Here is a 20,808-nt window from a genome sequence, read left to right as displayed (position 1 = left end):
AGCCTTTGAGCTGCTCACTCAAGAGATCTATGAGGATGTGGAGAGAGGGGTCATGGGGCCAAACTAAATGAGAGTGAAAAGCAGGATCCCACTGCAGGCCAACCTCAGGAGACAGAGAACCAAAGCAGGGCAAGGAGGATGTGCTTGTGCTGGTGTTCTCTGAGCAGAACAGCCACACCCCCTGAAGCCGTGAAACCGTCAGGACCCACCAGGGCTCTGCAGGGCCCAGGACAGGAGGATGCTAAGTGAGCCCGGTTTCCTCTATGGGGTGGTGAAAACTCCAGGACCAGGGATACCAACAACAGAGAGCAGACAGGCCTTTCCCCGTCCCTTCTTCGGGCTCAGGATGAGCACAACTTTCTCTAGGAATTCCAGAAGAGCAGGCTTTGCCCAAGCCAGGATGCCTCTTCAGCTGGGGGCTCAGGAGAGGTCATCCTACCCAATTCTATGGCAGAGAAACCGAACTCAAATTTCGACTAACAGTGTAGCCTTCCTTAGAGAACCATAATGGGAACCTGTGGTTTTTTCTTAACCACAGAAATGGCTAACATTGCTGCCACCTGCTGACTGGGGCGCTGCATCAGACTTGCTGCTGCTCCTGACTCCCTCTGGGATTTCCAAGGCTGTAAGCCATGCATCCTGTGTCTCTCAATTAATAACATTTTTATTCTGGAAAAGCAAATGAAAGTCGTATTCATATAAACACTGACATTACAAAGTACAGGGGAAAGAGGAAGGGAGAAGGAAACAAAAACCTCTACCAATCCTGCTAATACTGTCTCACCAAACAAGACGATACTGCTTTGTTCCAGATTCAATCACTTATATAATAAACCACAAATAAAATCTTCTCTGGAAGATAAATCGCTCCTCTTTGAGACGGCAGGGAAAGGGGCCAAAGTGGGGGCAGGAGGCTTTATTCTTTTGGCAGATCCTCTCAGTCATTATAGATATTGCTGCACTGTTAATAAAAAATATATGCTTCTCTGTAAAGCATTAAAAAAAAAATCCAAAGGTGAGATGGCTGAGGTCTCAGCTCAAGTATCTCCAAATACAATGTTGTCCATTCCCTGATCTCTCCATGTGTTATTTCTTGGTTGTTTTCCGGATCAATGCCATTCTCTGGAAGGAGAGAGAAAGAGGCAACGCACGGGTTAGAGTCAGGAACTTTCTGGGATGCTCATCAGCAAGCTCCACCTAATCTGAGGACCATCTGCAGGGCCCCAGGCTGGCAGGATGGCAAAAGGTGAAAAGGTGACAGCTCCTGCCTTTTGGGGACTTAAGGGGAAGAGCCATCAAAGCCGGTGAGTTCTCGGCTCCCCACCCACACCAAACTCTCCTCTGATGGTGGAGAAACAGGAAAGGGGCCTTTGTTTGAAGCCTGCTGCCATTTATCACTTGATGACCTGCAATGAAGGAAACTGACACCAACAACTTCTACCACAACCCATCAGGGAAACAGTCAGATCATGGACTTCAAATTTTACTACAGTACTACCACCATGGCCAAATTACTGATTTGCTTGGCTCACTCTTTTTGACCAAGAGATTGTTCAAACATTATATTTGTTGGTAAGACTACATATATATATATATATATATATATATATATATATATATATATATATATATAATTTTTAGCCGTATATATATATATATATGGCTAAAAAGTGGATAATTTGGGAAGAGACCAAATGACCATCTGGTATCTGGAGGGACTCCTTTCTGAAGAACACCGTGGTCCTTCGATTTGGGCTATTGACCGCTTCCTTTGCAGGGCTTCCTCCGTGAGCTCTGGAAACATACCCTCCAGAGATCCACTCTATGGAAAAGCAAGGGACAGAGGCTCCAGGTATGCCTGTCAAGCTTAGATGAAGCTCACTTTTCTTTTCTTTTTTTAAAATATATTTTTATTGATTTCAGAGAGGAAAGGAGGAGCTAGAAACATCAATGATGGGAGAGAATCACTGATTGGCTGCCTCCTGCACGCCCCTATTGAGGATCAGGTCCACAACCTGGGCATGTGCCTTGGCCGGAATCGAACCCGGGACCCTTCAGTCCCCAGGTCGATGCTTTATTCACTGAGCCAAACCAGCCAGGGCAAGCTCACTTTTCAATTCCGAGTAGCCAGTTAAATTAAGACAAGCATGACAGCCTTGCCAAGGGATGCCACCATTGCCACGAGACTGACCAATGACAGGGACAACCTGCTCCACAGCAGAGGTGGGGTTAGATTCTCACACTGACTACTCAGTTCCATGGTAGGAGAGGCGGAGAACAAAGGTTAAGCTAGGATGGAGATCAGAATGCCTGGCAGAGAGTCTGAGTGCTACCTCTCACCACAAGCACAGGTATTTCTGCTTTCCTTAACCTGTCCTCAGTCATGGAACCATTTGTATGTTCAAAGTACCAACAATGAAGGAAGACTTCATTAAGGAGATGGCAGGTTAATATGGATGGAACGATATATCCATAAGGTTCCATCCATATTAAAGAAGCTGGATTCAACAGCTTTAAGCAATGCCCATCAGAGTTGAGAGACAAACCAGAGACAGGTCCCCTGTCCCCCCCACCCCACCCCCCACCCCGTGTGGGAACAGATAATCATCAAGGACATATCTGACTGATCTGCCATGGAGCGCTGCTCTGTGAGAGGGAGCCATAACTGCAGTGGTGGGAGCTGTGGCCTGCACAAATGGTAGCTCAAGGGATCAGCTGTGGCCGCCCTGGGCTCTGATGACTCCTCACCTGTTTGTGAGCCTCTGTGGTGCAAGCTTTTTTGTAGGGTCGGATTTCTTCAGAGCCAAATCCTGGGATCCACATGTTCCACTGGCGCTCTGCAAGGAAGAGGCCAGCACAGAGATAAGGGGACTGGGCGGGCAGGGGCAGCTGCAGTGTGACCCTCAGACAAGGGTCAGGGGGGATGAATCTAAGCAGTCAGCTAAGCTAAGTAACAGTAACCCTGCAGAGGGATTCTATGGAATACAAATGGGGGAATCTCGTGTCTCGTGCCAAAGTTCAATGGCTACCATTTGACTTTCTTGCAAAGTAAATGGGTCAAAGCCATGGACGCTGAGTCCTAAGGTTTCCATGCAGCTCCACAGAAAGGGAGTCGTTTTTCAGTTGTCTTACTCCTATCAAATCTGCAACTGAGGTACTTGCCCTTGATCGGGAATCGAACCCGCGACCGTTTGGTCCGAGGGCTGTCCACTGAGAACACCTGTCAGGGCTATGTATAACTTTTGACTTCCCCAAAAGTTTACTAATAGTCTACTGTTGACCCAAAGCCTTACCGATAACATAAACAGTTAACAGACATAATTTTGTGTGTTACATGTATTGCATACTTATTCTTACAATAAAGTAAGCTAGAGAAAAGAAAATGTTAAGAAAATCATAAGGAAGAAAAAATACATGTACAGTTCTATAAATGTAAAAAAATAAATGTGTTAGATGAGTATCTCCCAGAAAAACGCAAGCTCAAATTTAGTGTCTGTTATGTAGAAAAGCAGAATACAAATTTATATACACGTTATAATTATAATTTTCTTGGAAAAATGCATAAATAAGCTAAAAACTGGAAGGGAAACACGGGACCTTGAGCCAGGTCCTGTGCCAGTCATTTTACAAACCTAATTCATAATCCTCACAATTACCCTGTAAGGAGGATATTATGATCTCCACTTTACAAATGAGGAAATGGACTCTCAGAGACACTAAGTAAGAAAGATAAAGTGACACAGGCAGAGAGTGGCAAACCCAATGCCTGGGAATACGTAAATACCAGAGCCTGAAAGTCTGATCCTGGCACAAAGGTTCCTCCGACCACACTTTCCATGATGGTCCTGAAGGAGGAACCCTGGGGACACCTTGGGGAGAAAGGGGACCACGTACCTAGGTGCAGCTGGACATCCTTCACCTCCAGGGTGCTGGACTTGCGATGCCGAGCAAGCTGGCAGGCTGCTGTCACTACACTCTCGATAAAATCATCAGCAATCTGCAGCAGCATCTGGGGAGAAGCGGGAGAGAGGACCATGTCATTGGCACGTTCAGCTCCTGTTGCTGGGACAAGTTTATCTGCCTGAACCACATATTCAGTCAGGCTCCCGGTCAGAGGGCCTCTAGTCAGCATTGGCCTAAGAGAGAGGAAGCGTGAGGATGGCGACAGAAACACACAACTCGTTAACCAGCTGGAGTGCAGCTCACACCTTCCTGAGGATGAGCTTTCTGTACTTCCTACCTAGCAGGCACCAACCAGCCCAATCCCTCACCCCCATATCGTTTTATGAATTAGGTGGGAAAACAAAAGTTAATTATTATTATTATCTCCTCACTCACAGTCTCTTAAAGCCTTTTTACTTCCATTATCTTATCCAGTCCCTATAATAATCCTGTGAAAAAAATGGGGCATGGATTTTACCCTGATTCTACAGCAGCGGATGCTGTCACTCAAGGAGACTATCTTGCTCATGGCTATGTAACTACTAAGCAGTGGTACCAGGTTTCAACCTCAAGGTTCTGAGTCCAAATCCTGGGTTCTTTCCACTTCATTATATTAATCCTGGAGTGTGTGATGAACAAAATCAGAATTCCAAAGCTAAAAATCTACATGAAGAAACTGAAATTTTAAGTCAATGCCTTCCCATGGCTTCCTTTGCTGACCAAAAATTAAAATAAAATTACTATCATAGATGTAGACATTCCTTGTTCTGCTGGGCCATTAATGCGTTGTCATCTTTTCCTATGGAACCAAATGGATACCATCTAAAGGAAATACTTATGATTAAACATGCCAGGTCAACTCTCAAAATGACCTCTTCTCCTTCCCTAAATTCATGAAAATAACAGTAAAGAAAAAGACATATATAAATCCTCAACAGGAAAGAAAACCTAATGAAAAGAAATTCCAATAAACTTTTAAAGTAAATTTTTGCTATAGAGATAACAGATTGAGAGGGAGAACTGAACTTGCATACAGAAGTTACAAACCAAGTGCCTATAGAGAGGACACCAATGAGAATTAAACTGATTCCCTTCACAACCCCTAAGAGAATCAGGATTTTGAAGTTCCATTTATCATCGAAGACTAAGCTGAGGTGTGGAACTAAAAATTGGGGAATTGTTACATGTTAATACACCCAGCAGTCCACTGAACCTGCACCCCAAAAGCAGCCACACTTACCTGACCCAGAACACAGTAGGCTTATTCCCCAGGGAAAATGAAGGGATGTGGCTCTGGATTAGAATATTCCAGACAGCCGAAACCAGTTTGGCTCAGTGGATAGAGCATCAGTCTGAGGACCAAAAGGTCCTAGGTTCGATTACAGTTACGGGCACATCTCCAGTAGGGAGTATGCAAGAGGCAGCTGATCGATGATTCTCTCTCATCGATGTTTCTAATTCTCTCTCCCTCTCTGTAAAAAATCAATTAAAAAAAATATACCAGACATAGCAGAGCAAGGGGAGAGACACAGCCCCTTTCTCTTTTCTTGCTTCCAGAATGTTAGAAGCTAGGGATAAGCCCTCCAGATAGAAATCTGGAGGATTTTTCTCTAGAGATGTTAAATGACTCCAGAGAAAAGATTTACAGATACTGATATTTAGAAAGCCCCCAATAAAAGGTCGATTTGTGGATCAATTATTCTGAAGTGGAGCCAATGGTACCCTAGAGCCAGCTGAGATGAGCTCATGAAAGTCAATTTTTGCACTTTTACCAATTTTGCATTCAGCAACAATATGTCGATAACTTAAAATAGGGCATAGTGGGAATTTTACATCCCAGAAATCCGAAAATGCTGAAAACCAGGGTCATTTTCTTTACAGAGCCTGTTGTTAAACATTTCCCAGCACATTACTGGACAAAGCCTATTAGTCAATAAGTTCTGATTCAAATCAGCTTTTTAATGGCTCATTATTTAAGAACTAGGGGCCTGGTGCAAGAAATTTATGTGTGTGTGGGGGTTCCCTCAGCCCAGCCTGCACCCTCTCCAATCCAGGACCCCTCAGGGGATGTCCGACTGCTGGTTTCGGCCTGACCCCCACAGGCTAGGCTGAGGGGCCCCGATGGCGCACGAATCTGTGCACCAGGCCTCTAGTGTCCACATAATGAAGTGTTTATTCAGCCATAACAAGGAATGAAGTAATAATGTCCTCTGCAACATGGATGACCTTTAGACTCATTATGCTAACTGAAAGAAGGCAGTCACAAAGACCAAACATTATGATTCCATATATTTGAAATGTCTAGAATAGGCACATCTATTGATACAAAGATAGAAAATATATTGGTAGTTGGTTGCCTAGGGCAGTGGGGGCTGGGAAAAAATGGGAAATGACTGCTAATGGGTATGGGTTTCTTTTAGGGATGACAAAAATGTTCCAAAATTGATTGTGTTGACAGTTGCACAACTCTGTAAAACCCACCGAATTATAGATTTCAAATGGATGAATTTTATGATACAGGAATTACATCTCAATAAAGGTGCTATTCCAAATGACCACACATATACAAAAAAGGCAAATATTTTCCCTCTGGTTAAAACAAACAATGGAGTTATACTGTCTTTATAACCTGCATTTTCTTTTTTTTTCTTTTTTTAAATATATTTTATTGATTTTGTAAAGAGAGGAAGGGAGAGAGATAGAGTTAGAAACATCAGTGAGAGAGAGTCATTGATCAGCTGCCTTGTGCACACCCCCTACTGGGGATATGCCCGCAACCAAGGTACATGCCCTTGACTGGAATCGAACCCGGGACCTTTCAGTCCGCAAGCCGAGGCTCTATCCATTGAGCCTAACCAGTTTCGGCTGCATTTTCTTTTTTTTAATATATTTTATTAATTTTTTTACAGAGCGGAAGGGAGAGATAGAGAGCTAGAAACATTGATGAGAAAGAAACATCAACCAGCTGCCTCCTGCACACCCCACACTGGGGATGTGCCCGCAACTAATGTACATGGCCCTGACCGGAATCGAACCTAGGACCCTTCAGTCTGCAGACCGACACTCTACCACTGAGCCAAACCGGTTTCAGCATAATCTGCAATTTCTTTCTCTATCATTACATATTACTCACAAAGGCAAAACAAAAACATCCCAAAAAATATACAAAATCATCCCAGCATTAAGGCACAGAAGTTTCTAGAGTAAAAGAAGCCTCCAAAAAGAGCACAACAGATGAAAAAAAGAGATATACTAAGGTACATATAAAAATTGAGAATAGGAAAAAGACTCTAAAATTGTCATCTACCACAGTAGGAAGTCAATAGACTATTATAAAATTAATAAATCAGCCCTGGCTGATGTGGATCAGTTAGTTGGGCATTATCCCATGTACCACAGAAAAGAAAGGTTGCCAGTTTGAGTCCTGATCAGAGAACATGCATGGGTTGCAGGCTTGATTCTCGGTGGGAGGCTTGCAGGAGGCAGCCAATCAATGTTTCACTTTCACATTGATGTTTGCTCTCTCTCTTTCTCTCTCTCAATTGAAAAATCTTTTAAGCCTGGCCAGAGTGACTCAGTTTGTTGAGTGTCATCCCATGGACTGAGGGGTCAATCCCTGGTTTGATGCCTGGTCAGAGCATATGCCTGGGTTCTGGGGCAGATACCCAGTAGGGGGTGTGCAAGCTCGCTCTCTACCTCTACCTTCCCCTCTCTCTAAAAATTTAATTAAAAAAAAATTTTTTTTTAATATATTTTTTATTGATTTTTCACAGAGAGGAAGAGAGAGGGATAGAGAGTTAGAAACATCGATGAGAGAGAATCATCGATTAGCTGCCTCTTGCACAGCTCCCACTGGGGACATACCCGCAACCAAGGTACATGCCCTTGCCCGAAATCGAACCCAGGACCTTTCAGTCCACAGGCCGACGCTCTATCCACTGAGCCAAACCGGTCCCGGCTAAAAAAAAAACAACACTTTTTTTTAGCCAAAACCGGTTTGGCTCAGTGGTAGAGCGTCGGTCTGCGGACTGAAAGGTCCCAGGTTCGATTCCGGTCAGGGGCATGTACGTTGGTTGCGGGCACATCCCTGGTAGGGGGTGTGCAAGAGGCAGCTGGTCGGTGTTTCTCTCTCATCGACGTTTCTAGCACTCTATCTCTCTCCCTTCCTCTCTGTAAAAAATCAATAAAATATATTTAAAAATATATATTTTTTTAAATCTTAAAAATATTAATGAGTCAAAGAGTATATGTTTAAGTATATTACTTAGAAATTCGGAGGAATAATCTAAGAACAACTAAAACTATTGTGATTGCCTATGAGAAGGAGACTCTGTTCTTTTTGACAGGCAAAAGTAGCAGCAGGTGTTAAGTATAAAGTGTCTTGTATAATTATTCCATGGGACTTTCATAATAATCATGTAGATTAGGGGTGTCGAACTCAATCAGAGAAGGGGCCAAAATCTAAAATCCAGCCTAAATCGCGGGCCGAATGGTTTACTGAACAGTCATAAACTGTCATTGTGATGGAAACGCAGCGGAGTGCAGTGATGACAGCGCGGTGCGGGCCACATTGCAAGGCCTGGCGGGACGGATTTGGCCCGCGGGCCTTGTGTTTGACACATGTGATGTAGATAAATAATGTCATAACCCTCCCAGCACAGGAGGAAGCTGAGTCTCAAAAAGCCTAAGTAATTTATCCACAGCAACAAAGCTGTTAACTGGCAGAGCCAAGATACAAATTCAGGTTTGTCTGCCTCTAAAGCCTATGCTCTTCCCCACTATTATATACTAGCTCTCAGGGACACACCCCCTGTGGTACCCAGTCCCTTCTTACCTCCTCTACATCTTCATCCAACTGCTCGTTAGGATCCACTTCTCTTACTAAGTCTTGTAACTTCTTCTTAGTCAATACCTAAAGTTAATTAGGAGAAGATTTTCAGCCACGTATCAAGACAACAAACAAAAGGACTCGTTATGCTATGATGCAGAAAGGTTGTAAATTCGATGGTTTTAGTTTTCTGATTTCCAAAGAGTTAACAGTCTGGCCTACCAGGTGACATTGCTGTAAGATTACACTCTCCAGACAGAAGTAGCCTCCGCCCTAGCCAGTTTGGCTCAGTGGATAGAGTGGACCAAAGGGTCCCAGGTTCCATTCTGGTCAAGGGTACGTACCTTGGTTGCAGGCTCCTCCCCAGCCTGGGCCCTGATCGGGGGCAACTAACTGATGTGTTTCTCTCACATCGATGTTTCTGTCTTTCCCTCTCTCTTCCACTCTCTCTAAAAGATCAATGAAAAATATCCTCAGGTGAGGATTAACAACAACAAAAAAAGACAGAAGTAGCCTAGGGAAAGGCAGAAAGAGCAGCTTGGAAGAGAGGCCAACATCTGTCAATTTACTTCAGTCTCATCTCTTTTTCTCACTGTGCCTCATTTGCCCTCTACAGTAAATAATTTGCCATTTTCTGACCACACAAATCATGCAGTGCCTCTGCTGTTTTGGACATGCTCTTCCATCCTTCTTTCTACCTGCTTGGCTCATGGTACCTCCTTTTATTTTATTTTATTTTATTTTATTTTATTTATTTTTCTTTAAATATATTTCTATTGATTTCAAAGAGGAAGGGAGAGGAAGGAAGAGAGAGAAACATCAATGATGGAACATTGATTGGCTGCTTCCTGTGCATTCCACACTGGGGATCGAACCCATAACCCGGATATGTGTCCTGACCAGGAATTGAACCACGATTTCCTGGTTCCACCACTGAGCCGCACCGGCTGGGCCAATATAGAACTTCAGAAGTCCAAGGAGGGAAAAGAGCTTTTTCAGGGAGAGGAAGAGGCAGCATCTGAGATGGGCATCTCTCAAAGCATTACTGGTTCAAATAAGAAAAGACTGCAGAGAGCAGAGTAAGAGGATTATACCTGATTGTTTTCAGGGCTGAGACGCCCTCCAGGCCCAGGCGTGCCTGGTATCTTTACCACTGTAGTGCTGTTTGCCATGGAACCTTGTGGAGGGGTGCTGGCTGGTTCCGGTTTTATGGATGAGAAATTGGACAGGTTGATGAGGGCTGAGGGGCCAAACTGGTTCATAATCTGCCGAGCTTTGGACTTCAGCTCATAGAGCTTATCGAGATCCTGTTTCTTCCTGGAGGTATGAGGACCAAGACCAATCAACTGTGGAAGCAAACACAAAGATTAGCTCCAGAGGACCTGCAATAAAGGGTGAGTTTTGAAAGTAAAATAATAGATCTACCAGACTTTGAAAGATCTTCAGTATTTCAGGAATAGTGACTATTTGATACCTGCACATTAAAAATGTAATGAATGGCCGAAACCAGTTTGACTCAGTGGACAGAGTGTCGGCCTGGGGACTGAAAGGTCCCGGGTTCGATTCCGGCCAAGGGCATGTACCTTGGTTGCGGGCACATCCCTGGTGGGGAGTGTGCAAGAGGCAGCTGATCGATGACTCTCTCTCATCGATGTTTCTAACTCTCTTCCTCTCTGTAAAAAATCAATAAAATATATTAAAAAAAGAAAGAAAAAGAAGTGTTCCTTTTAAAAAAATAAAATAAAATAAAAATGTAAGGTATGCCAAAACCAGTTTGGCTCAGTGGATAGAGCGTCAGCCTGCAGACTGAAAGGTCCCAGGTTCGATTCCAGTCAAGGGCATGTACCTTGGTTGTGGGCACATCCCCAGTAGGGGGTGTGCAAGAGGCAGGTGATCGATGACTCTCTCTCATCGATGTTTCTCTCTATCCCTCTCTCTTCCTCTCTGTAAAAAAATCAATAAAATATATTTAAAAAATAATAATAAATAAAAATAAATAAAAATAAAAATGTAAGGAATGAAGAATATTCATTACTCTCACCTGATATTTAGAAACCGTCTCTTCTCCAAAAACTTAATGAAATAGTCCACAAAATTGAAATAAGTAAATGAAACGAGGAATCTCATGTGCAAAAATAAACTAGAATGAGCAAGACATTTTTGAAGACTTTGTAAAAATAGAACACATGGTTAAGTACTACATGCATTATTTTTGAGCATCAAATAATGTTAACTTCAAATAAATCATGGCACAGTCACATACTTAAAACCCAACCACAAAACTTCAAAAAAACAGATTAGTTCATTTTGGCATTTCCAAACATGCTTAACTCTATGTCAGGGTTATACCTAGTCAACACAATTTTTAGCCATTGTGAGAACCTTTTTTGTCATCAAGAGCAAACTTCCTCTGAGTGTTAGCAATCTTTAAGTACATGCAGAGTCCCTAGCCTGGAGCAGCTGGGACTCCCACATTTTAGAGCCAGGAGCTTGAATCTGTGACATCAGCTGTTGTGTCACCAAGATCAGAAGCACATTCACCACGTTCCTTTCACAGTGGCTTCAAAGAACTTACTTACAGCTATCTGAGTGTCTAGATCTTTAATTACATCAGCAACAGCTGTGAGCCCGGTGAAATGAGAGGCAGCCATTTTCAAAAGCTACCTGTAAATGAACAACTGACATCAAGCACCACCCTTTGCCAGAGAACCATGTCAGTCCCACAGCCTGGCACACCTTTGTCAACCAGGAACCAGGCAAACTGAATGCGGAGAAACATCTCCTTATCCCTTCTGGGCACCAAGAAAAACATCTCCTCTTTCATATGCAGCTTTTTAAATTCATTCATAATTAGAATAACATAGACTCTCTTCCTATAAAATGAGTGCTCTATTGTTAGGGAAAAACTAGCAGCAAAGGAAATACATTACTAGCCAAAATGGTGGAATTTTAACTTGCAGAAAGCTTGGAAATGGTTTCAGAGCTTGGGAATGCTGCTTAGCAACCTGAATGAATATTTGCATCTGTTCTACTGTTGCCCCTATTGCTGAGTTCTTCCCCAACGCACCCCTTTGATATGACACCTTCTCCTGGCTTACCCTTAAAAAAAGCAACTAACTGCACTGGTTAAATGATAAAGAGAAACTTGTTGGTCAGAGCCGGCTGAGGGGGGCAGCAGAGTATCAGTATCACTGACAGCCCATGCCTTCTCCCTTGCCCAGAAATGCTACCAGGGGAAGAATCATGTTAGAAAAAGATGGTTAACGTGGAAGTAATACAGTTCTCCCATCGCCCCCTTACCCAAGGTTTCACTTGTCAGCGGAAAATATTAAGTGGAAAGTTCCAGAAATAAGCAATTCATACATTTAAAATTACCTGCCCTTCTGCGTAGTGTAATGAAGTCTCGTGCAACCCCACTCAATTGTAGCTAGGTCATGAATTATCCCCTTGTCCAGCATATCCACACTGTATATGCTACCTGCACTTACTCACTTGGTAGTCATCTGGGTTATAAGATCAATTGTTACAGTATCGCAGTGCTTATGTTCAGGTTACCCTAGAGTAGCCTAATGCTATGTCAGTGCTTATGTCATTCACCTCACTCCATCTCATCACGTACGCATTGTATCATCACCTCATCTCACATCATCACAAGAAGATAAGTACAAGACAAAAAGATATTTTGAGAGAGTGACCACATTCACATAATTTTTATTATAATTATCCTAATTATTAGTTATTGTTTTTAATGTCTTATTGTGTCTAATTTATAAATTATACTTTAGCATAGGAAAGGATGTATAGGAAAAGCCATTGTATGTATAGGGGCGTGCAGGAGGCAGCTGATCAATGATTCTCTCTCCTCATTGATGTTTCTCTTTTTTCCTCTCCCTCTCTGAAATCAATAAATATATATATTTTTAAAAAGAACCAAAATATTTATATATACAACTTGGATAAACCTCTAGAGAGTTACGCAGAGCAAAAGCCAATCCAAAAAGAATACATATTGAACATTTTTGAAATGACAAAATTTTAGAAATAGAGGACATATTAGTGAGGTTGTCAGAGGCTGGGTGAGAGGGAAGTGGGAATGGTTATAAAAGGGCAATTCCAGGGGTCCTTGTGGAAATGGATTTGCTCAGTATCTTGACTGTAATGATGAATAAATAGTGATTAAATTGTATGAGATAATATACACACACAAACAAAAGTGTATAACTAAGACTGGGGAAATCTGAGTAAAATTGCTAGGTTGTATCAATGTCAATATCCGGTTGTCATATTACATAACAGTTTGCAAAATGTTACCATTGGGGAAAACTGGGCAAAGTGTACAAGGGATCTCTCTGCATTAGTTCTTGCAACTGCATATAAATCTAAAATTACTTCACTTTTTTATAATTAGGGGGAAAATTCTCAAGAATATTTATAGATACCTCAAAGTTTTAAGATGACCCAAAATTCAGGCGCCATAAAAGAAATTACTATGTTCAATTATATAAAAATCTAAATGTCTAGCCCAGCTGGCGTCCAATGGCTGAGCATAGACCTAAGAACCAGGAGGTCACGGTTCAAATGCCAGTCAGGGCACATGCCTGGGTTGCAGGCTCGGTCCGTAGTGGGAGATGTGCAGGAGGAAAGCGATCAATGATTCTCTCTCATCATTGAAGTTTCTATGTCTCCCTTCCTCTCCCTTCTTCTCTGAAATCAATAAAAATATATTTTAAAAATGAACCCAGGCTGGTTAGGCTCAGTGGATAGAATGTCTGCCTGCAGACTGAAGGGTCTCAGGTTCGATTCCAATCAGGGGCACATGCATGGGTTGCGGGCTCAATCCCCAGTAGGAAGCATGCAAAAGGCAATCGATCAATGATTCTCTCTCATCATTCATGTTTCAATCTCTCCCTCTCCCTTCCTCTCTGAAATCAATTAAAAAACAAAAAAACTAGAATAATAAAAACTTTTTAAAAAATGAGAGGACGCTCATGAACTTATCTGCAATGAACATTGTTCAATGAGAATGCAAGGTATAGAACAGTGAGAATCATTTGCTATCATTTACTATTGTAAAATACAGACACACAATTGTAAACGCATAAATTATTCCCGGAAAGATACATAAGAAATGGATAAAAGTGGTTGCCTGGGGAGGTGGAGGAATGGTATCATAGTTTCTGGGTGGCCTATGGGTCCACAGTGGAAGAAAACTTACTTTTCATTGTACACCCTAAATTCTGTACGAAGTGCATATATGTTACCTATAAGAAAGATTTTTTTAAATTATTATTTTTTTTCCCTCTGAAGAAACAGGTAATACTGATCTCTATTTTTATTTTATATTTTAAAAGTATGTTTTTATTGATTTCAGAGAGGAAGGGAGAAGCATAGAGAGACAGAAACATCAATGATAAGAGAGAATCATTGATCGGCTGCCTTCTGCACACCCCCTACTAGGGATTGAGCCCACAACCCAAGAATGTGACCTGACAAGGAATTGAACCATGATCTCCTGGTTCATAATTTTATGCTCAACCACTGAGCCACATAAGTCGGGCATGATTCCTATTTTTAAAATATAACAAAAAATATAGTGGTAACCAGAAAAATGAACTTGACCTACACCTCACACTTTTACAAAAATAAATTCAAAACTGATAATAAATTTAGATGTAATAATATAAAAATATAATAACTTTAGAAGAAAATTTAAGAGAACATTTTCATGACTTTGGGTCCGGAAGTTCTTAGATACAACACCAAAAGCACAATTCACAAAAGAAACTGATAAAGTGGACTTAAACCAATAAAGTAGTTACAAGACCTGGCCTTCTCTGAGCATCTGTTCCATTAACAAATTTTTATTTTAATAAAGAAAATAGGAGACTAGAAGGCTAGAATGCCTTAAGCACCCTTTTACCTTTGAAATGTTTGAAAATGTATTACTTAAACAAAAGTGGACTTAAGTTTTGTGTAAAACTTCTGCTCTGCAAAGGAAAATAAATCATGTATCTGACAAAGAATTTGTAACCAGGGTATACAAAGAACTCTTAAAATCCAACAATAAGAGAACAAAAACATACAATTAAAAAATGGGCAAAAGATCTGAAGAGACCTACACCAAAGAAGATATACAGATAGCAAATAGATACAGAAAATGATGTTCAATATCATTAGTCATTAGGGAAATGCAGAGTAAAACCACAATGAGATACCAATAAATCCTTATTAGAATAGCTAAAATTAAAAAATTAAAATAAACAAGTGCTGGAGAGGATGTGGAGCAACGGAAACCCATGAACATCTCTGCTGTGAATGTAAAATGGTACAGTCTATTTGGAAAAGTTTGGCAGCTCCTTATAGTAAAATATATACTAACTAGAGGTCTGGTACACGAAATCCACGCTCTTGGGGGGCCGTTGCCAGGGACTGGATGGGAGAGGGTTTATCTACAAAGAAGCAGCAGGAGGGAAATTTTGAGGTGGTGGAACTGAGAGGTAACCAGAGAGCTATGGTGCTCACATGACAAAATGTACTTGTAACAACTCACAGAACCATGCCCCCCAAAGGGAGAGTTTTATGGTACATAAATTTAAAAAACAAAGTATCACGACCTCATCAGAATGGTCAATGGCTCCCCAAATGATCTGTATACTGACCACTTTCATTAAGACCCATGTGGATGAGGTTGACCAAGTATAATGGAATGAAGTGACCAATAATAATCTGAATTCCATTATGTAATGGACCATGATTGCCTCTGGGCTACTCAAATTTCTAACTCTTGTGTCCTTAAAATGCCAAGAGATAGGAATGTACTGCTGTGTGAAAACAGGCATTAACTCTGGTAGAGTTTGAGAGAACAGTTATAATAGTAAATCCTTACTAGCACCTATGGGATTCAAAGTCCAGAAAAGTTCTTTTTTTTTTTAAGTTATTCTTTAAAAAAAAATTTTTTTTTTAGAAAAGTTCATTATTAAAGTAGTTAATAATTTTATCAAAACAGGATTACATGGCTACGACTAACCCTTTAACATTTAAACTGTTGTTAATCAATTGAGGATCAAAAGCCCTATTCCTGTTCCTTAAACAGGAATCCAATTGTAATGCTATTATTCTATTAAACGGATCTGATTCTTCAGAAGGTAGGAAACCAGTGTTGACTTTGCAGTAGTCACAAGACCTGGCCTCCTCATGGAGGGGGAATAAAAAAAGACCTAGCCTTCTCTCTGGCATCTGTTCCATTAATAGAATTTTTTTTTTAATGAAGACAATAGGAGACTAGAAGGCCAAATTGGGTGTTACACAATTTTACCTTAGAAATGCTTAGAAAGTTACTATTTAAACAAAATGCGGAGACAAGGGGACTATCAGCCTGATAGCATAAAAGCCCTATTACTGTGATGCATGACTTGACTTAATGTCTGGATTTTCTACTTGGTTGTTTATTTCCTCACTGGCTTCTAGATGTAACCAAATGAGCTCAGATTTCCCAGCCTAAATGAACCAAAAGGAATCAATTAATTACAGTCTGAGAGACTGGAGAGCAAGAGAAATATAGGTTTTCCCTCACCAGTTTTTGGACTAGTTAGATCCTATTTAGGTGATTTTGACTTAATACAAAGGCAGTATAGTACAGTGGAAAAGGGCGTGGACTCTGATGACTGTGTCTGGGTTCAGGTACCAATTCTGATACATACTAACTTTATGTCCTTGAGCAACTTACCTAATCTCTTTCTGTTTCAATTTCCTCAACTCTAAAATGAAATTAATCATAAAGTATACCTTATGGGATTGTTGTGAGAATTCACTAAGTTTATGTATCTAAAGCAGTTCAAGTGTGTGTTACAAAGGAGAACATGTTTTAAACATGTTTGCTAATCTATGCTCTCCTCTTCTAAATGTTAGTTATAAAGATCAGAGTGTTAAAGCTAAAAAGCATCCTGTAACTATTTTATGACTATAGACAGTAGAAGAAGGAAGTGGATTGAAATAAAACAGTAGTGCTAAATGGTTACAAGGAGACTTGTATGAGGTGCTGGATACCATCCTACTTCTGCCACTTAGTTGAGCTCCCTGTGACCAGAGTTTCTATTGGCAAATTCTAAAGTTCATTCTAGCTCTAAAATTAGTGAGAAAGATTTTATTTTATTTATTTATTTATATAAAAATATATCTTATTGATTTCTTACAGAGAGGAAGGAAGAGAGAGAGCTAGAAACGTCGATGAGAGAAAAACATCGACCAGCTGCCTCTTGCACACCCCCTACCGGGGATGTGCCCGCAACTGATGTACATGCCCTTGACTAGAATCAAACCTGGGACCCTTCAATCCGCAGACCGACGCTCTACCACTGAGCCAAACCGACCTCGGCAGTGAGTAAGATTTTAAATTAAGCTATATGTACAGAGTTCAAAGTTTGTCTTCTGCCTCCAACACACCTGTTTTGCTGTGCAGACTGTAAGTACTGTTGATATGTCCCTTCCAACTTTCCACAAAAATCTCTGGTCAAAAGTAATATGTTCAACATTCATATCTGCACTAACACAATGATTTTCTGATCAGGTACTTTGAAATCCTATTATAATAACTCAATCAATACTAGAGCCACCAATGAGTGAAATAAGTACATTTTATAAATACAGATGAGGATATTAACCCAGTAATAAATTATCATTAAACAGTTAAGTACCTTGCTTGAAATGGTGGCATGGCATACTTATTAATCTTACTAGAGGCCCGGTGCATGAAATTTGTGCATGGGGGGGTAGGGGGTTGTAGTTGGGGCGGTGTCCCTCAGCCCATCCTGCACCCTCTCGCAGTCCAGAAGCCCTCTGGGAGCCGGCCTACGCTGTCAGTCAGACATCCTTAGCTCTGGCACCACGGCCACTGCGCTTGCCAGCTGTGAGCTTGGCTTCTGGCTGAGCAGCACTCCCCCTATGAGAGCTCAATGACCACCAGGGGGCAGCTCCTGTGTTGAGTGTCTGCCCCCTGGTGGCCAGTGTGTGTCATGGTGACCGGTTGTTCACTGTTCAGTTGATTTGCATATTAGTCTTTTATTAATAATCTTATAATTTGATGTAAGTTTTGATCACTGACATACAGGCACTTGCAAATAGCACAGGCTAACTCACTGGGGGAAAATAGTTTCAACTAAGTTAGCCCAATTTCCCCGATCATCTAGTTCATGTTATAATTGTAAAGCTAATCCAGTTTAAGCCCTTATTTCAAATTGGCCTTTGTTGGCCTCCCAAAATGTTCTAGTCAAGTCCTATTTTTCCACCTTGAATATCTATGCTTCTTTAAAGCATACAAATTTAAAAAGGAAAACGAGATAAAAACAAAAAATAATACAGATTAATTTCGGTCAAGGGCATGTACTGTGGTTGCGGGCACATCCCCAGTAGGAGGTGTGCAAGAGGCAGCTGATCAATGATTCTCTCTCATCGATGTTTCTCTCCATCCCTCTTCCTTCCTCTCTGTAAAAAATCAATAAAATATATATATTTTTTAAATAATAATAATACAGATTAAAACACAGGGATTTCAATGTTAAATACCACACTACATAAGTACCCTAGTAAGTTATAGTACTTGAAACTGAGTCTTAAGGAGGAAAAGTGCTTTCATTCAATATGCTTTGTAGAACTATTCCTTCTATTTTGATGATGGGCAAACGCAGACATGAAGAGGAATCCACTTAGAAAAGTAGAAAAAAGTTTTAGTCAAACACATAACTGGGTTTGACTGGGGCTGGACCTTGTGATTTCAGGCAAGGTACTGAACCTCTCTGAACTAATTTCCTTATCTGTACAGCGGGACTAACAATATCTAACGTGTGGGGCTGTAAGTGGTAATTAAATGGCATCCTACTTGAAAGTGCTTTTATGATGGTGCCTGGTTAGTCTGAGTAGGTTTCAGTCCAAGATACTGTTGAAGAAGATAAGTGATATTGGTCCACGTCTCCCTGCCCACCTTATCTAAAAGCAGCCATCTCCAGTGAGTGCTTATGCTAAAACTACAGGGTACAGCTTATGTATCTGCAACTTTCTAAATAGCTTACGATGTATTTTGAGGGAGGGATGAGCTTCACTTAAAGGTTTCTTAACAGGTAGTGAGTGACATTCACTGTATCAATGTCAATACAGTAACAAGACTAAAAAAAAAAAAAAGTAGCAAAAATCTGGGAAAATTCCCTCTGAGGTTTGAAGTTAGAGCAGCTAGATTCCAGAAGCATGTTTTTTCAAGGGATATTAACCAAGCGTTTCCTATTTGCTAGGTACAGTAGGGTACTGCTCCAAAATCATGATCTAATCAAAACTGCTTCACTGTGATTTTAAGCCCTCTTTACATGTCAAATAGGAATTATATATATATATATATATATATATATATATATATATATATATATATATATATATAATCTTTTGGGCCCTCCCTTCCATCTCTGAGATCAAGGGGTTGAGTGGAATGGAATTTAAAGCGCTTGTCAAGTATATAACTTGAGTTCAAACTGCTTCAACTTCACATCAGAGTTTCGGAAGATTGATGCGGAAAACAAAGATGCTGGCAAGTGGGCTTCCTAGATTAAGTATCTGATACAAGAAAAGCCTGGCAAAAGCCAAGTAGGCAGAGCGAAGGAGGCGTCTTCCCACGAACACATCCTTCGCCACGCTGGGCTCAGAGACTAGGAGGGGTGGGGAATGGATCGCTCTATCTTTTCCGAACTCTCTCCTTTTCCCTCAGAGGCTGTTCTTACAGCCAGGGCCCCCCGAACCTGTCCGCTTTTAGAAAAGTTCGGGTTCTCACGGTTGTGTTCCCTCAGCTACTTCGGAGCCTCCAAGCCCCGATCGTGTGTACCCAGGGAAGCCCGACTTCACTGGCCGCTCCTGTTCCTCCCAAACCCCAATGTTCTCTTACTTTTTCCGCCCCTCAACGATCTAAGTCTTTGCTGGTCCGTTTCTGAGTCCGCAGGCGCATGGGTTCTTCACTGTCTGTCCCGCTTCTGCCTCTTAGGAGTCCAAGTGCTCACAGCTCCGCGTTTACCTCTCGGGAGCCCGGCTCCTCACGCCCGGTTCCGTTCCGACCCCTCTCGGCTCAGGAGCGCGGGTCCTCACGATCCTGTCCCTCTCAGGCTGCTCTCCCTCGGGGGCCGGAGAACTCACATCTGTCCCCGTCCCCTAAGTCCCGCCTGGAGCCCGGGTCCCTGCAGCCGCCTCTTCTCCGGTCCCCGATCCCCTCAAGTCCCGTCCCAGGAACCTGATGCCTCACAGTCCCGTCTCCGCCACAATCTGCCGCTTCAGACACGGACCCACTGTGGGTCTGGGTGCTGACTCCCTCCTCCCGCTCTTCTTCCTCAACTGCCAGGGCCCAAGACTCACAGGCAGCAGGTCTATCTCCCCATGATATGCGGAGACTGCCCCCGTGAAGCGATCGTCTCGGCAGCCGGTCCGACTGCTCGGCCCTCCCCGAGTACTTCCGGCACCGCTCCCCGCCTCCAACCCGGAAACGCGCGGCTCTTCCGGCCGGCGGGCGCGCGCCTGGCCCGCGCAGGCGCAGAGGGGCCTGGGACACGTGGTCGCCGGGCCGGGCTGTGGCGGAGCTCCGCCGCTTCGGCTTTTCCCCCCGCTGGTGTCGGCTGAAGTCTGGGCAGCCTCGGCGCCTTCCACAAGCTTTAGGAACCCTGACCTAGTTGTTTCTAGCCGGCTCCGCCTGCCGTGTATATCGCTGCCATGACCGGTAATTGGCGCCCTCTTGTGGGCTCGAGGCCGCCATTTTTGTACGGTGCCTTTGTAGCGCTAGCGGGACCGGGATAATCACCCGGGACAGCAGTACCCCGTGGGTATCCTGTTGGACCCGTGTGTGTGTGTGTGGCGTTGTGGGGGGAGTTGGCAGGAGAACCTAAGGATCGGACAGACCGATTGTGCCTGTGAATTGGCAATAATAATGATGATGATGGAGCGCTGTCAGGACTTTGCCAAGCCCTTCACCTCTGGTAAATAAGGAAACTTTTTAAGATATATTGATTTCAGAGAGG

At 42.3% G+C, this 20,808-nt stretch overlaps 1 protein-coding gene across 8 annotated transcripts; it reads right to left on the bottom strand.

Annotated features, from left to right (window-relative positions):
* Positions 1–648: 648 nt before the first annotated feature.
* TAF12 (TATA-box binding protein associated factor 12) lies at positions 649–20,292 on the bottom strand. Of its 8 annotated transcripts, XM_036446171.2 has the most exons (7): positions 20,153–20,230; positions 11,350–11,434; positions 9,865–10,116; positions 8,777–8,854; positions 3,895–4,009; positions 2,749–2,837; positions 649–1,122 (listed from the first exon to the last, which is right to left on the bottom strand). In XM_036446171.2, the coding sequence occupies exons 2-7, from the start codon at positions 11,419–11,421 to the stop codon at positions 1,087–1,089; spliced, it is 642 nt and encodes a 213-aa protein (XP_036302064.1). In that variant the 5' UTR covers positions 11,422–11,434; positions 20,153–20,230; the 3' UTR covers positions 649–1,086. The 8 variants fall into 8 exon arrangements, with proteins under 8 accessions (XP_036302064.1, XP_036302066.1, XP_045440903.1 ...); XM_036446173.2 differs by lacking the exon at positions 11,350–11,434 and having other exon boundaries at positions 20,153–20,292; XM_045584947.1 differs by lacking the exon at positions 8,777–8,854 and having other exon boundaries at positions 20,153–20,232.
* Between the last annotated feature and the right edge of the window lie 516 nt (positions 20,293–20,808).

This window comes from Pipistrellus kuhlii, unplaced genomic scaffold (genome assembly GCF_014108245.1).
Source record: "Pipistrellus kuhlii isolate mPipKuh1 unplaced genomic scaffold, mPipKuh1.p scaffold_m20_p_2, whole genome shotgun sequence".
NCBI classification, from domain to species: domain Eukaryota; kingdom Metazoa; phylum Chordata; class Mammalia; order Chiroptera; family Vespertilionidae; genus Pipistrellus; species Pipistrellus kuhlii.
The sequence above is the reverse complement of the archived record's forward strand: the minus strand, read 5'-3'. Positions and strand labels throughout refer to the sequence as shown.